General features: G+C 44.4%; 1 protein-coding gene across 2 annotated transcripts in view; it reads left to right on the top strand.

The window, feature by feature from the left end:
* Window positions 1–17,214, top strand: part of ISM1 (isthmin 1) — an 89,634-nt gene that overhangs the window by 43,528 nt on the left and 28,892 nt on the right. For both annotated transcript variants that reach the window (XM_079944027.1, XM_079944028.1), the window contains exon 2: window positions 14,275–14,514. In XM_079944027.1, coding sequence (XP_079800153.1) covers window positions 14,275–14,514 — 240 coding nt within the window. The remainder of the gene's footprint in view (window positions 1–14,274; window positions 14,515–17,214) is intronic.

Raw genomic sequence — 17,214 nt, forward strand, 5'->3', positions numbered from 1 at the left:
TCCGTAGATAAGTCGTCTTCATACAGAAAGGAGCACAAATCATATGTGTACAGCTCAACAAATTCCCCTAAGCGAACACCTCATGTAACCACCTGCCAGATCAAGAAACAGAATATGGCTACTCCTCCCAGACATCCCCCTCCCCGGGCTCCCCTCTGGTCACCAGCACCCCCAGGGTCACCACTGTCCTGACTCCTAACAACATCGGTTAGTTTTACCTGCTTCTGAACTTTATATAAATAGAATCATATCTTTTATCTGGATTGTTCAACATTTCATTTGAGAACTTCATTGATAACATTTCATTCTATAACTATTGTATGCATACACCTTCCTTATACCTTCTACTGTGGATAGCCATTTGGGTCCCTGTCACTTTCAAAGTTCACCCCAAATGCTTAGCAAATCTCAGGAGGAATGTGATGACCCCAAAAGCTAATATCCAAAGCGATAGTTTGGAGCCTGGCTCTTTGTGACCTACTTTCTCCATTCTCTGGCCCACCGAAGTAACTCCCATAATGTTTGCATGAAGTGCTATGTGCCATTTCATTCCTGTCTTCTTCCATCACGAGTTTGCTGCCATTATTGTAATTCAGCCTCGTCATACCAACCGTTTTTGTTGACCAGCACTAACTGGACCTGCGAAGTCATCAGCCTGCACAAGCCAACAGCTTTGGGCTGGACTGGTATCTAGGTAGGAGTTTTCCTAAGAAAATGTGGCCAGGACCCCCCTACCAAACAAAGTAGGGGAGCGGAGTTGAGGATTAAATCAACAGTGCACTGCAGGCCAGTGTGCCTGAACCAGGCCTCTTGGACCTGTTACCTGGGCGAGGGCTGCAGCTGGGGGAAGATGGGAACTCCAAGGGGGCTGCAGATCCTTTTACTCTAAATAACACCCCCAGGAGAGAAATTAGGACAGCACCGTGCAGTGGAAGGAACGGGGCTGTGGTACTTACTTGCCATCCAGGGGCCTCTGGGATTCAAGTTCCTTCTCCCTGGAACACGGGTGCTCATGTCTCCTTCAAAGGGATGTTGTGAAGATTAAACTTCCAGTGCCTGGCCTGGGTGATAGTGTGGTTCCTCGCAGACATGTCCTGTGTGCTCAGTATCTTCCATCCACCTCTCTAGATCCACCTTTCACCCTTCTCCATCCTAACTTGTGCCTCAGATGTGTGATTGGAATGTGTCCCATCAATGGGCTCCCTTGCTCTTGAGCTTCTGTTTGGACTTGGCCAATGGTAAAGGTGGCAAGAGAGGAGAGGAAGAGGAGAGGGAGGTTGCAGTATTTGGTAAGGCCTCAATGTGCGTGTGCGTGCACACACACACACAGCCACACCTCTCTCTCCCTTTGGGGAACAGTAACCTCTCCCTTTCCTTGCCTCTTCAGGCCTGGGAGTGTAAGATCTCACTGGCTTTCCTGGCCATACTGTAGCATCTTTGGTGGTTCCCAGCCTCTTTGTCCAGACATCTGTCAATTGTTCCTTCATTAAGCTCCCTTGGTCACCCATACATACCTCAGTGCCATCCATTTGCTGCCCAGATTCAGATGGATACACCCTAGTACTGTGATGTTTATCCTGGGGAGAGTAGTAACATGTAAGTACGTGCTGTATCACACCCCCCTTTCATGACCATCCCCAAAAGAAAGCCCCTGAGAAACTTGCTCTTCTCTTTCCTTGAAGCTCAGCTGAGTTCTAGTGGAAGAATGATCTTTGTTGAGAAAAAAACTAGTAGGTGCTTTGTTTCTCTAAGGTCAGAGTAGGAAATTGTATGGGGGAAGGGAGGTAATAAAATGGTTGAAAGCGGGGAGGGGGGGTGTGCCCTCTGCCATCTGACACTTGGCCTTCTGCCCTCCCCAGTAAAAGGAGAACCCCACAAAAAGTCCTGCTCACAAACCGTTCTTCTCCTTACTTATTTCAGCTTGTTAGTGCATTGGACCGGTATCTATTGATAGATACGGGTCTTTTAGCGAAAATGAAAGAAGAATATGTGGTGATTGTTAAAGATTCAGTAGATGGTGAGTTGTGGAATCATAATTAGAAGTATGGATAATTTCACTTCCTGACGCTGAACTCTTTCACTCCTAGAGAATTTCCCACTTTCTACCTGGCATTTTATATGTAAGCATTTCTTAACTTCCCCACTGGAGTCTGAAGTCCTTCAAGACAAAACCTTCTCCAAATATGATTTTCATAATGTTAAAAATGTCTCATATAAAATGAATACATGTCAAAGCCTTATTTAACTAATTAGTGAGGGAACTAGGGACATGCTAATTCTAGTTCAGAGCATGTGAGGAACAGATATTTATAAAATTAGTGGGGAAAATCATGACAAAGTAAATTTGCAAGTTAGAAGCAAAACTGGTTAATGTCCTATAGGGCAATAAAACAGTAAGCTTTGAGTTATTGTTTCTTTTTCTCCCAGTTTTATTGAAATATAATTGATATATAACATTGCATAAGTTCCAGGTGTACAACATAATGATTTGATATATGATATATTTTGAATGATTAGCACAGTACGTTTAGTTAACATCCATCACCTCACATACTTTCAATTTTTTTCCCTTGTGATGAGAACTTTTAATGAGTTATTTTTTCTACCAGACCAAAAAAAAAATTTTATATTTCTACAGGGTGAAAATCACCAAGTTAGCATGTAACTTTTACCCTAGGCCCTAAGCAATAGTAAATAATAAGTGAAACAAAGGTCCATTCTCCTAGAAAAGTAGGACAGTCCTGTCATACTATGTCCTGCTATGAACTAATCAACTTGCAATCATCCTTTTGCTTTATTTCCAAGTTTTGGATCATTTCTCTTAACAAGGTATATGCTGTTGACTGTCTCATCCCAGCAAGGCACCTGGCACAAAGTGTTGTGTTGGTCAAAACATCCGTTTGGTTTTTTCTATAAGATGGCTCTGGTACCGTTTAGTTGTCTTTAACTTCATTCGAAACAATTTTGTTAGACTGTATTGTGACAGCTGTCATATTAGCGTGCATTTAAAAAAAACTTATCAAAAGTGGTGAATTTTTGTGTAGCCATTTTAATATTGAAGATGAAAAAAAAGCAACATTTTCGGCATATTATGCTTTATTCTTTCAAGAAAGGTAAAAACGCAACTGAAACACAAAAAAAGATTTGTGCAGTGTATGGAGAAGGTGCTGTGACTGATCAAACATGTCAAAAGTGGTTTGCGAAGTTTCGTGCTAGAGATTTCTCTCTGGACGAGGCTCCATGGTCGGAAGTTGGTAGAGATCAAATCGAGACATTAATTGAGAACAATCAACGTTACACCACGCGGGAGATAGCCGACATACTCCAAATATCCAATTCAAGCATTAAAAATCATTTGCACCAGCTTGGTTATGTTCATCGCTTTGATGTTTGGGTTCCACATAAGTTAAGCGAAAAAACCTTCTTGACCGTATTTCCGCATGCAATTCTCTACTGAAACATAACGAAAACGTTCCATTTTTAAAACAAATTGTGACAGGCGATGAAAAGTGGATGCTGTACAATAATGTGGAATGGAAGAGATCGTGGGGCAAGCGAAATGAACTGCCACCAACCACACCAAAGACTGGTCTTCATCCAAAGAAGATGATGTTGTGTATATGGTGGGATTGGAAGGAAGTCCTCTATTATGAGCTCCTTCCAGAAAACCAAACGATTAATTCCAACAAGTACTGCTTCCAATTAGACCAACTGAAAGCAGCACTTGATGAAAAGCGTCCGGAATTAGTCAACAGAAAACACATAATCTTCCATCAGGATAACGCAAGACCGCATGTTTCTTTGATGACCAGGCAAAAACTGTTACAGCTTGGCTGGGAAGTTCTGATTCATCCGCCATATTCACCAGACATTGCACCTTCAGTTTACATTTATTTAGGTCTTTACAAAATTCTTTTAATGGAAAAAATTTCAATTCCCTGGAAGACTGTAAAAGGCAACTGGAACAGTTCTTTGCTCAAAAAGATAAAAAGTTTTGGGAAGATGGAATTATGAAGTTGCCTGAAAAATGGCAGAAGGTAGTGGAACAAAACAGTGAATACGTTGTTCAATAATGTCCTTGGTGAAAATGAAGAACGTGTCTTTTATTTTTACTTTAAAACCGAAGGAACTTTTTGGCCAAGCCGTAGATGCCCACAAAGTGTTTGTTGAGTGACTCTATAAACAGAGCAAAACTCCATCCATTTATAGAGAAAGATTAGCCAAGCTAAGTCCAGGGCCCACAATCACATCAGCTGCCAGCTTTCCAAGCAGGGATCAAACAGTTTCCCTGGAGGAGAACAGACAGGAGTCCAAATAAGAACAATCTGTGCGGACAGGTGGGAAAGGGAACCGGGCCTGGTGGTGTACAGCTTTCTCTTCACCCCAGGCTATAGCTGCTCTATGATGGCTCTATAATTGTTTTATAGTGTCAGTAGGGTTTCCCTAATAAATGAGCATTACTAGTTTCTGAGAGCCAACAAAGCCATACAGGTGCATCATGAAAGTGTGAGGGAGAATTGTTAAGTCTCAGCTCCGAATCTTTGAAACACTGACCTTGGAGCTGTTAACAGAGCAGCACATGTAAATGATGGAAGCAGCAGGCAGAGGGATGTTTTCCAACAGATTTGACCCAGCTTTGAGTCAGCAGGTAGAAGGATGGGAGAAAGAAGGAAACGTGCTCGACATGGAAGGTAGTATTTGCACTTCATGCATTTAGAACCATCACATTTTTGTTTAATTTCCCCACTCTCATTTTGATGTTTTTAGCATTTGGTATCAGGTTTTTTTCTTTAATTGTTAGAAAACACTTTCTCCAGGACAAGTGTCTCTTGAGGCTTCCAGTCCTAGGAGGTCAGAACTAGATGGATTGAGAGGTTTTCTCTAGTTCCCATCCTATGTCGCCACACCCATTTTACAGAAGAAATAACTGAGGTCCCGTTATCAGTTAGCTTTTGCTAACTGATATCAGTTAGCTTTTGCCATGTAACAAACCACTCTGAATTCATTAGCTTTTTAAAACCACCACTGTTTATCATTTCTCACGATTCCATGGGTCAGCTGGGTGGCTTTCCTAGTCTGGACCGGCTCAGCTGGGTCCAGATGGTCTAGGATGGTCTCCATTTGAGCGATTGGTCATTGGCAGGCTGTTCAGTCTGGGGTAGGTCGTCTCTGTTCCACATGTCTGTCCTCATCCCACAGGCTAGCCCAGGCCTTGAGATTGCAAAGAGCAATTAAAAAAAAAAAAAAAAAAGGTAAGCTCTAAGACACACTTATCTCTGCTTATCCAACAGCCAAAGTTAAGTCACATGACCAGATGCAAAGGCAGTGTAGGAGACAACTACCCAAAGCATAGATATTTACAGAAAGAGGATGTTTTTGCAAACCCTACCAATCTAGGTGCAAAGGTACAGGAACTTGCCTAAGCTTATAAAACTAGGTAGGGGCAATGCTGAGACATAGACTGGGCCTCATACCTCCTATCCTAGGACCCTTCCTCAACAACTTGAACTCTTCTCTAGGATTCCAAGGTTAAGGTCCAGTTCCCTTTAAAATCTAGTTTAGAGGTACTTGGAGCAGAAAGATCTGTGGTAGGTTTCAGTGATGGGTCTTAACTTTGCGTGTTGAGAGAAATCCGTCTTCTTAATTAAAACAATAAGCTGGGCAAGGGTCCCCAAGGCCACCAACCCCCACCCAGGCCAGTCTGAACTCTGCCAGTCTTTGCCCTTTGACTTGTCTTCCAGGTTCTGCCTCGCGACAGCGGACACCAGCCTTGCCTTGGCCTTGGGTGCCCCCCAGGCCATGTGGGGAGGCGCAGAATCACTGCAGGGGGCATTCACCGCCAGGGTCTCCTTGTCCTGTTTGACACTCTCCCTCTGGTCAAGGGAGGACTTAGATAGTTAGGCCATTTAGCACGCTAATAATTTGGTACCTCTTCAAACTGGGCTCCAGAAAAGGATCTGGATAGCTACCACTCTGTTTACTTCCCAAATATGGAGAAAGCACAGTTTGAAAAATCCACAGTAATCCACACTCATTCAATATTTGCTCAAAGTTGGACTTAGAGGGGAGGCTGAGCTCCACGTGGCTGAAGCCCCCTGGTGGCCACCCTTCACTTGTTCTCTATAGCCCTGAGCAAGTTAGTGCCGCCCTCAAATTCAAGTACCCCTCTCAGCAGACAAAATCTTCCCTCAGCTTACTGGGGAGCAGGTTTGTCTCACACCCCCAAGAGAACTTATACACGCGTCCCTTCTAGGCAGTTCCACCATTTGCCCGGAGAAGGAGTCCGGAAAATACCATTTCTCCATCCCCCTCCGTTGGCAGAAATGGTTTAGATGATGGCTGAAGGTTTCTTTAGCCAAATTGGCTTTCCAGCCTTGGACTCTACTTCTCACATGTTTTCTTAGACTTAAAAGAATAATTTGCGTCTCGTTTCTGTTCATTCTTTAGCCTAACAGGACATAAAGGAAATGGGGCCCGCGTGGTTCTCACTCTGTTTTCTTTGCCAGCAGTGGAGAAAGTACAACTTGAAAAATCACCAATAATCCGCACATTTTCAAGATCAAAGCTGTTTACAGAAGTATCGGAGACGACGAGCTAGAGGGGCGTTGACTTCCATTTTGTCAGCCGGCCCCAAGAGACTTCGATCAAGAAGGAAACACAGGGGTGGGAGACACACACCAGCGGCCCCTTCCCCTGTGGAGCCAGCTCCCTGCCCAAGTGCAAGGAGTCGGCCATTCTTCATTCCTTCCAAAGCATCGCCTGAGATCATAAGCAAGGTCACTCCCAAGCCCTAGAGTAAACAGCCTTCTGATACATTCTGCCCCCATAACAGAAGATTCCTCAGCTATTAGTCAGACTTTCAACAGAGGGCTCCATTCCCAACCAAGATGAAACGCTCCTGCATTCTTGAAACACGACGTGCCTATGTCACTAGCTGCCAGGATTGTCTTCAGGATCCGACAGCAAAGATTGAAGCACAGTTCTGGCCACTTCCCTCTGCCAGGAATTTGTACTTTCCTGCAAAGGGGCATTGCATGTTCATGCTTGCCATAAAATAGAGCCATGGATATTTGCTCTGTTCCTGCTGCCTGAAGGGGTGTGATTACCATCACACACCCTAGAGAGAAAAGAAGGTGGCTGACCTCACCATCGGTGTGTTCAACAGTGCGAGGACCTCCCCATGGATCCTGGTTCCTCCTCTCCAGCACTGCACTGAACAAGCCTCCGCCACCTCTGCTTCCGTTCCTGTGATCACCGTCTCTCTGCCATCTTCCCAAGTCCTAAGAACGAGCGCACCCCCTGAGAAAGCAGGCTTTCCCGTCTGAAATTCACATTGTTCACTCTCCTGGTTTTCTCTTCCTGGGAGCGCTTGCTCCCTAGTCATGTGTAAAGATAATCAGAGGACCCTTTTATTCTTTCTTTCTCTCCAAACAGGGAAATTTTTGCTCTTCCCTTTGAAATACCACCCATGGCATTCTTGAACTTATTTTTAGACGTGTGGAAATATTCCAGACAAAAATCGATGCCCAACACAGATAAAGCCCCAAGTGTGTTTATCGTGGGGAGAAGAATATGGAGTGTTTTAATGTGGAAGGAGTGTGGCCATATGCCTGGGTGCAGCATGGCTGCCTTTAATCTGGAAAAAGGAAACAAGCATTGTCGATAATAATATGCAGATGTCCAGCCCCAAATGAGGACATATTGCTAATTAGCTATATTGTTAATATATTTTAAGGAGAGAGGCTGCAGTGACGTTAATTATAATCTTTGTTGTTTGTTGTTCAAAGTCTATGAGACCAAAAGCATTGCTAATAATATCTTCTTTAATATCTTCAATATAAGAGTCTTGGATTTTTTTTTTCTTTAGAATCCCACATAAAAGGCACATTAGGGGTAATGAGGCCTGTAGCCTGAGCCTAATTAAAACAAAATCTAACTAGGCCCATGGCCATCATTATCATCAACTAGTACTTATTGGGTGCCCCCCGAGCTTGTGGAATTGGAGGGTGTGGGGTTTGAGATTGTAGATATGGCCTGTTCTTTGCCCTCCAGAAATTTGCCATCCCATCTGCCTCCAAGAAGTCTGCCTGGTTGTGTTAATCTGGGAATAGTTACCACAGCCTTAAAAAAAAAAAAAAGCACTAAAACTGTCCAAGCCAGCCACAATTTGGTACTAGCTTGTGCCTCTCCTGGAGGTTCTGGAAGTGGTCACATCAGCCCGGTTTTTCATACTCCAGCCTTTGGTTGATGTTTGTGGAACAGGGTAGGTGGCTGGCTGCAGACTTGGGACAATGATGCTTAGCACGCTTCTTCCAAAGGTGGACCCATCGCCCATTTTCACACCTTGATTGTCCCCCTAGAGCTGATTGCCCTAATTTCCCCTGTGACTTGGTTCTCCAAAGAACCCCTCCCTCTCTCGCTCGCTCCTATGTCAAATGACCAGCTGGCAACTCTGTCCACTGTGGCCATGCTGACCTTGATGTGGCCGTGGTGATCCACCTTGGTCACAAGGACAGCCAAAATGAGCAAGTCCTCACCGCAGGGGCTAAGGGCGTTTGCTGGGCATCCTTGGTCTTGGGCCAGGGATGTCCTGGGGAGAAAGGACATGAATGACAAAGTGCCTGGGCTTGTTATCTTAGAAACCGTACCTGGTCTGCCGATGAGAGGTTTTCTCTTCTCAGCACATCTTCACAGAGCTTTCCCAGGGGCATCCAGGGCCAGCCGATGAGAGCCAGGGAGGCGATCCCCACACATAAAGCTTAGCAAGACTCCAGACGACCCAGAGAATGCCAGTGGGGAAGTGGGGACCTAATGGAAAAGTCACAGTACAGTAGGATAGAAAGTTTTCAGACCGAAGGCTGGTGGGTCCAGACGTCTGGGTTTGGGCCTAGCATTTGTATTATTTACTCAGTGATCGCTTACTAAGACAGCAGACTGGCACTGAGCCTAACACCCACTCCATTCCAGCTCTGATAGCCTTTGGGCCTCTGCGCCAGGCCCTGGGAGGCCTCAGGGAGTCTGCACCCACCGTATCCTTTGCCAGGATTGCAGTGCTCCCTGGCCCATCTCCCCCTCTGCTCCGTCCTCTTCACCTGCTTCACGGGCTTCATTTTACCTGTGTTTTTCAATCTCAGTTCAAACTTTATTTCCTTAGACAAAACTCTACTTCTTTTTAATACAAATGTTCAAAGTAAGGAGTTTTATGATCCCTACCTCGAACGGGGATGATGGTTTTTCTGGCTTCCTCTCTTTTATGAGTATCATCATAGGCTCATGGAATGTCACAGATGCAATGTATGGCAGTCAACGACAACCTTTTTTGTTTTAACGCCCAAATTGTCTAATCCTGGTGCAGGGTGGGCCCTTCAGTCTGGCTCCTGTGTTCTTTCAAGAGGACACCATTAATCACTGAAGTCTTCCTGGCTTTCTGACACAGCAAAATATCCCAAACTCACCTTGACTTCCCTGCCCAAGTTCTGGGATCAGCCATTTGTCCAAGGATCTCTGGATCCTTTGAGGGCAAAGTCCTTGCACTTTAATGATAGTATTTTTGGATAAATTAAAGGAAATATTACATTACCCAGTGAGTAATAGATTTGAGAAATGTAAGGTATAGATGCTGAAATAATAGAAGATTCTATACGTATACAGAGAAGGGGGTAGAGGGCAGATTTGGAAAAGGATATTATGAAAATCAGCAGCAGAGCTGAGTACCCATAACCTGGCTGCCATTGTGAAGGTCACGGTGATGATTCACTATATGCCCTGTTGGTACTTCCTACAGCTGGGGATGGTACACAGTCTTGAGTCACTTTGCTAAACAGGGCTTTTCCCTTTTTATTGGCAGTCACGGCTCTCAAATTAGAATCGTACAGGGAACATTGCTACTAGGGCTGCAGTATTGTCAATACTACTGTCTGTATCAAGGGTACAAGAAGTTCAGAGGGCATCATTCCAGGACTAGCATGAAGGCTCTGTCATGCTATCGGGGACCCCGGTTCCTCTATCTTTCCATTCAGCCACCTTTGGCGTGTATCTTCAACCTCTTGCCAGTGGCATCATTTCACTTCCACCACTACTATCCACAGTTCAGCCAGGAGAAAATGGAAGATGGAAAAGAGGCAAAAGGCAAACTGACTCTGCCTTCTGTCCAATAGTACCATCAGGCACCTTCCACTTACATCTCATTGGGTAGAACCATGTCACATGGTCATCCCTAGCTGCAGTGGATGCTAGGACATGTAGTTTTAGCCAGGCACGTTGCCACCTGAAATAAGCACTGAGTAAAAAAAAAAAAAAAAGTGGGGAATGGATATTGGGGAGGAAACTACAATGTCTGCCACAATAATACTGCCATCTAAGGCAAAACTCCAGGCTGCTTGAGCATGGAGCCTAGTTTATAATTTTATTATTATTGTTAACACTTTAAAATATTAGTACTTTATTCCTATTTTAAACAAGAGTAAGTTGTAAAACAATGGAGGGACAGGAGCTATGCCCAAAGATGGGGAGCGTTCAGCAGCAGCTGGACAATTTGGCCACCACAGGTCACCTTCCTTGGCAGTGGAACACTGCATGCGTATAAACCGCTAACTAGCTTTAGTTCTTCTCTCTCTCTTTATTAGTAGCCACAGCTCGCAGATTAGAGAGAACGTGGCTCCTGGAGCTGCAGCATTGTCACAGATTGAAAGTCAACTCAAAGACACATTGTGGGTAAAGACATATTTTCCCAAACTGAGCAGATGCCCTCATGTCACTTGAATTTCAACAAAATGAATCCTGCAGCACCTTGGAAAGAATGGTTATATTTCTTTCCTTCAATCCCTGGACTGTCCAAAGCTCACGTCTTCGGAGACTACTGTCTGCTTTTCTGAATAACATACCAACTGTTTAAATCTTCATTCTGAGATCCACCCTTCCTGAGAACCTTTACTCTGCTAGAATAATTAAGTGGATCTCTTGGTGAGTGAGCTCGGCGCATCAACCATGACCTCCAGTGGGGCCTCTACAAGGAAGCCGTACAGTGGGTCTTTGAGAAAGAATGAAGAAGAGGTGTTTTCCTGCCTTGTTAGCAGACCCTGTCTACTGTCTCCCGCCCCAGATTTAAATTCTTGATTACCAAAATAATGGTGACTCCCTGAATCTTGTCATTGATTGAATAAAGTGGAGCTTCATTTTATATGATTCACTGTAAGGCACCCTCCCCCTACCGTAGAGCTTCCAGTTTCTGAACAGTCTGGGGGCATGCCACGGTTTCGAGGGAGCCAAGATTTCCAGATAAATATGTTTTTGTAAAAATGCAAGAATAATTCAGATATTCAGAGATCGTGATTAGCATTTTTTATTATTCCCATTCTCATCTTCCAAATGTTGTTGGAGGGGTGGGAGGATGAGGATTGGGGAAAGATGGAGAAATGCCACAACTGTGTCCATAATTCAAGCCAACATGTACTTTAGCCCCCATCTTCGCGGCAGAGGCACTTGAGGCCTGAATCGTCCAGCCCGGTTGCCCTAACTCTACATTTCTCTTTTCAAGTATAGTCACAACCCACCCTGAGTTCTCTTGACCATCCTGCTGGGACAGCATGGGATTCTCCTTATCGTCTGCTTTGTTTTACATGGAGGATTATTGAGCCACAGAGAGTTTAAGGGGTTTTCTTGGTCCCTGTCTAAGCCAGGATCACTCTGGGGTAGTGTATCTCCTCTCAGTAAAAAGTCCAGAGTCAGATCAAGAAACCCATCATAGTCAGTCCTTGTTTTTTCAGCCGTCTAAGTGAAATGCCAAATAAGCAGCACAGATACCTTTCCTATCTCTTCTTCTAAAATACAAGTTTTTCTGGAATTCCCTGGCAGTCCAGTGGTTGGGACTCTTCACTTCCACTGCAGGGGGCATGGGTTCAATCCCTGGTTGGGGAACTAAGATCCCACATGCCATGCAGTGTGGCCAAAAAACAAAAGTACCAAATATAAAATAAAATATAAGTTTTCATAGTAGAAAGAGTGCTTCATCACAGGGAAAAGTAAAAAGAGCTCCATCTTTAACACAGTTAAACAGTATGTCCCAGTTGCTATAATGAAGTGAGGGCTGGATTTGCCGGGGATCCCTCAAGCCATGGACAAGCAAATCCTGGGTCCCTTCTGAGACTTAGATTCCCAAACCCTGTGCAATAAATTCTCCATGAGAAGTCAACTGTCCTTACTAACACTGTTGAGGATCCAGGGAGAAAAACAAGGGAACAGTTGCATTCAGTTATCTTCCCCTGGGCTATGATAGAAAGGTCTTACGTTGAGGAAAGAATTAGCATGTCTCTGTCTCTGTCTCTGTCTCTCTCTATGTGCTGGATAATATAATCTCAGCATAATACATTTGGCCTCTGTTGCATTGAGCAATGCCTGGGGATGGCAGGGCAACTCCCCCTAGGAGGAAGTGTCAGGAGATGAAAACATGGCAGAAAGGTGACAGGAGAGGTGAACAAAGACACTGCCCCTGGCCACATCTCCTGAGCAGAGGAGAAGGGCAAGCAAAGACATGATGAAGAGCAGCCCACTTCCCCTGCCGTAACTGCACATGTTAAGGAAGAGACAGCAGACATGCTTCTTTCTAGCTCAGCCTCTTCTTGGCCTCTGGGAACATTCACATGGTCTCTGCACAAGTGAGTTTATTCCTCACAGCCCCATGTCTGTTCAAAGAGAGAAAAATCCATCCCCTCAGGTCAGCTCTCTAATAAGATCATTACCCACTGCATGTGTTTCATCCTCAGGCCATTCTTGGCCTTGGGTACTCAGAGTCGGGAGTGTTTTGATACCAGGTGTAACCCCTTGACTGGGTCAAAGACGCTGCTGTGAGAGGGGGCAGGGAGTGTGTGTGGAGGCAATGTGCTGGAATATTCACTCCAAAACCCCCAAACATGCCCAAGAATAACAAGAACATTAACCACTGACCCAAACACTGGTGAAATTCTATCTCCACATCTCCCTCCACCAGTAAACATGAAAATGCTATGCCTGAAGGGATGGAGGAAACATCCAACAAGAGGTCCAGGAAGAATGAGAGCAGAAGAAGGACTGCTTTGAGAAAGAAGTCCAGCAACTACTACACTCTTCAGTCACTGGAAAAAATTTCCCCTAGTGACAACTAAACACGGACATTTTTTGCTAGTTTGGAAAAACAACAGACTTGGACTTTTCTTTCCGGGATAAAGACATTCAATTTCAGAATGCCTTTTTGTCACTTTTTCTTGGCCTGTCTCCACCTCTTCATCCCCATCTTGGGTCGTTCTCCCTTCCTTCACTCCATCCCAGCCTCACTGGCCTTCTCTGTGTTTCTCAAATGAGACAAGCCATCCCTACCTCAGGACTGTCTTACTTGCTGTTCCCTCTGCTAGAATGTTCTTCCCCCAGATAATTACAGGTGTTCAGGTTTCACTTCAGATGTCACCTTCTTAGGAAGGTCTTCCCCAGCTACCTATCTAAAGTTGCCCTGACCACTCTATCTCATTTTCTTCTTCCTTTTCTTCTTAGCAATCACCATTCTCTGACCTGATCTTATTTATGTGTGTATTTATTGTTTATTCCCCCCAACTAGACATACTCTCTAAGAGAATAGGACCCGTGTCTGTCTTGTTCATGGCTTTCCTGTGCCTAGCATGTGGTTGACACTTGTTGACTGTGTGGATGGATGGACGGATAAATGGATGGAAGGATGGATGAGTAGATGAATGAAAGAACTGAAGGAAGGAGGAATGAAAGTTAAATAGGTTAGTGAGTGGATGGATGAAAAAAATGGTTGGATGGATGGATGGATGGATGGTTAGAAATAATCAATGATTTGGCTGAAGTATTTTACCCAGTTTGGTCAGATCTTCTGCTGACCCACACCAAAGAAACAAACACTGGATACTGGGGCTATAACTCAAGCCAGAGTGGTTAATCAATTGAAGCTGTGATAAGGAAACCATAATTTGATTCCAGTTCTAAATGAGCACCTAGTCTCCTTCAGATTAGCACTTTCTGTTGATATGCTTTGATGTTTGATTAATATCCAATCACACATTAGCCCTCAGAAAATTCCCAAGTAGCAGGCTAGGAAAATTTCCGGATGATTTAGCTTTTTGAAGATAGAAAAACTAAGCCATGGAAGGAAAACAAGTTGGGAATACCATCCTGGCTTAATTCCAGCCCCTGAAATTGTCCTTGTCCTGAATTTTTAAGGGTGGCATTTCTAAATCATGCTTCTCCTATTTATTTGTTCATTTGCTTGTTTGTTTGTTTTAGAATAACCTCAACATGGAAAGTGCCTCGACATCGGAAACCAGCTCTCCTCTCTCCAAAGAAACACCAGGGGAGCATTCGGACCACCAGTCTGCACACGAACCATTCCCCAGACAGCAATTCCAGCAAGAGGCTGGGCCCCCTTCATTGCAAAGAGATGGCCCCAGATCCTTTCTCCTTGATCTACCAAACTTTCCAGATCTTTCCAAAGCTGATATCAATGGGCAGAATCCAAATATCCAGGTAATGCTTAGCAACTGAAAGGTGAAAGAAAATGAAACAGCCCATGTCTTTGTTTCCTGATCTGATTCCACAGCAACTGCTGCCTTACCTCACTTTTCTCCTTGACCCCTTAATGAATCCTCCTGACAAGCATGTTATCTCTATAAGAGCAGCGTTGTATTGCATCTGTGTAACACCCTGGATTATGAGACGCATCATTATTTTATCAACCACTGAAAAAAGAAAGCAGTGCTACTTAGAGTATGACACATCAATGATTATAAGATACATCCTGATTTCAGAGCTGTTGAAATGTAAAAACAGGGACTTCCCTGCAGGTCCAGTGGTTAAGACTTCACCTTCCAAGGCAGGGGGTGCGGGTTCAATCCCTGGTCGGGGAGCTAAGATCCTACATGCCTCACAGCCAAAAAAACAAAACATAAAACAGAAGCAGTACTGTAACAAATTCAATAAAGACTTTAAAAATGGTCCACATCAAAAAAAAAAAAAAGAAATGTGAAAACAAAACAAAATAATATGCCCTGAAATTGATGAAATATGTTAGCTATAGGGAAAGGCCAATCAGACACATGAGTAGATGAGGCAGATCATTGTGTGATTTCTAAGAGTCTCAGGAAGACACTGTCTCTCAAATGCCTCTCTAGCTTGCCTTAGACACCAGAAATTCCTTTAGGCGCTGACAACACTTCAGTTGCTCCAAAGTGTAAATGACTGATACAAAATTTTTGATAAGAGGAAAGGAGGTGATAACAGAAGTTTCTAGGGGAGAGAGGAATACGTATCACTAAGATGAGCTGGGGTGACGCTGAAGGAAATGGGAGATTAGGAAAGAGGTACCTGGAACTGAAAATAAGAACTCTCATCTGCACTGAAATAGCACAATTTACTTTACAGAGTAAAGGTGGATCCGATTTGACTCTCCCAATGCTCTTATGGAGCCCACGTCATTCCTCCAATATTATCAATAATGCAACTGACTCTCAGGAAGTTCCCATTTGGTTTGCCCAAGGCCACATGGCTAGTAAACAGTAGTTGGGGCTCCAATCCAGTCTCTCAGGCTCCCAAGAATACTCACCCTTCCATTTCATGTTTCAAAAACAAACTCCTCATTTTGAATTTTGCTTGTGCCTCCCACTGTTTCTTCCCAGAGACGGTACCCATGGCGTCCGAGGGCAGCTCATCCCCCTGGGCAGCCTGGCCCTGTGCAGCCCGAGTCCTCAGGTGCCTGCCTCCATACTTTTAAGTTTATCCTCAACTCTTTTCATTGGAGGAAGGGCAGTTTGTCCTTATTCTTTCTCTGCATCAAATTCCAATTAGCTTCCATGGCAGAAAGTTCCTGAACCTGACCTTGGAACAATTGATCCATAATTAGGTTAGTGGTCTCTCTCGCAAGACTAACGCTGTCTGTGTGACACGCTTTTAGATCAGATTTCCTTGGCCAGAGTTGTTTTGCTCCTGAACACCAGTGTTGTTATGACTACTGAATGTCCCTGAGAATGCACCTCAATGCCGTGTTAGCTTCTGGGAAGTTAAGAAATGCAAGGTGTTCTCCCTCCAGGAAATGACGTAGGTGTAACGATCCCGGCTACCACCCGAGACAGTGCCAGAAGGATTGTGGAGACAGAGGCAGAAAAAGCGCTGAGTTCCATGGAGGACAGACCTGAATAGATGGGTTATTTGGGAAGATTAGGGCAGGGCAGCGTTGAGGGTACATAAGTGAAAGATGTTTCGGAGGTCACTCTTTGACAACCCATGTGCCGAAATCACTGCATGGACCAATTAATATTTCCAATAGGTCTTGGACTGTTCTAATTGATTAATGGGGAAAACAGGCCTTTTGATCCACTGCCCTCTCTCTGGGAACTAGCCACATGGCTCTCTGATAAAGAACAAAGGATCCACTTGGGGGAGGTGCAGACTGGCAAAAAAAGGTACAGACATCTCCTTACTGTTGCTCAAAGAGGCTCCCCATCACGCCTTCATTGACAGGAAGTGATTTTTCCTTGTTGATAGATTTTACGGTTCTAGGACTAAACCACCCTTATCCCAAGGATGTTTAGATCATGCCCACAACAATTTTAGGTTTGCTGTAGCTTGCATTTTTTTTTCAGAGATGGGAAATGTCGCTGTGGGGCTTAATGCTGAGGACTGAGCTATTAATATAATCGATTTAAGAGTTACTAATATAAACTTACAAGAAAAGACCTGGATGCAGGGGACTGGAAGGCTGCAGTCCCCTCATTAGAAATTTACTAAGCGGATGGAGCTCCACCTAGAACCGAATTTCTAACAAAATTTCTCAGGATCCCCTTTCTCTCTACCAGATAAATCCATCCATCAGGAAGTCCTCAGACCCCACTTGGGCCTTTTTAAAACATTAACCTGACTGTCAGGGAAGAACAGTGGGGCAAAAGTGGTTGGGATCCTCAGATCTGGGGAACCCAAATGACTTTTCCATAAAAAGAAAAGGGCAGCCATGAAGCGATGGATTTGTGCCTGAGCTCAGTAAAACCCCCGAGCCCGCAATACATTTTTCATCAGAATAAGCTGTGTTGTCTAGCCAGACGCGAAGTGAAGAGTGCTTTGGAACAGTTCCGCTGGGCTTCCTGAGGGATGAGAGGGTGGTTGGAGTTTATGGGTGTGGAGAGAACTATAAAGTGAGACAAGGGAACAGAGGATAAGTGGAGGATGAGTTATGAG

Source organism: Stenella coeruleoalba (genome assembly GCF_951394435.1).
Source record: "Stenella coeruleoalba genome assembly, chromosome: 15".
Lineage (NCBI taxonomy): Eukaryota > Metazoa > Chordata > Mammalia > Artiodactyla > Delphinidae > Stenella > Stenella coeruleoalba.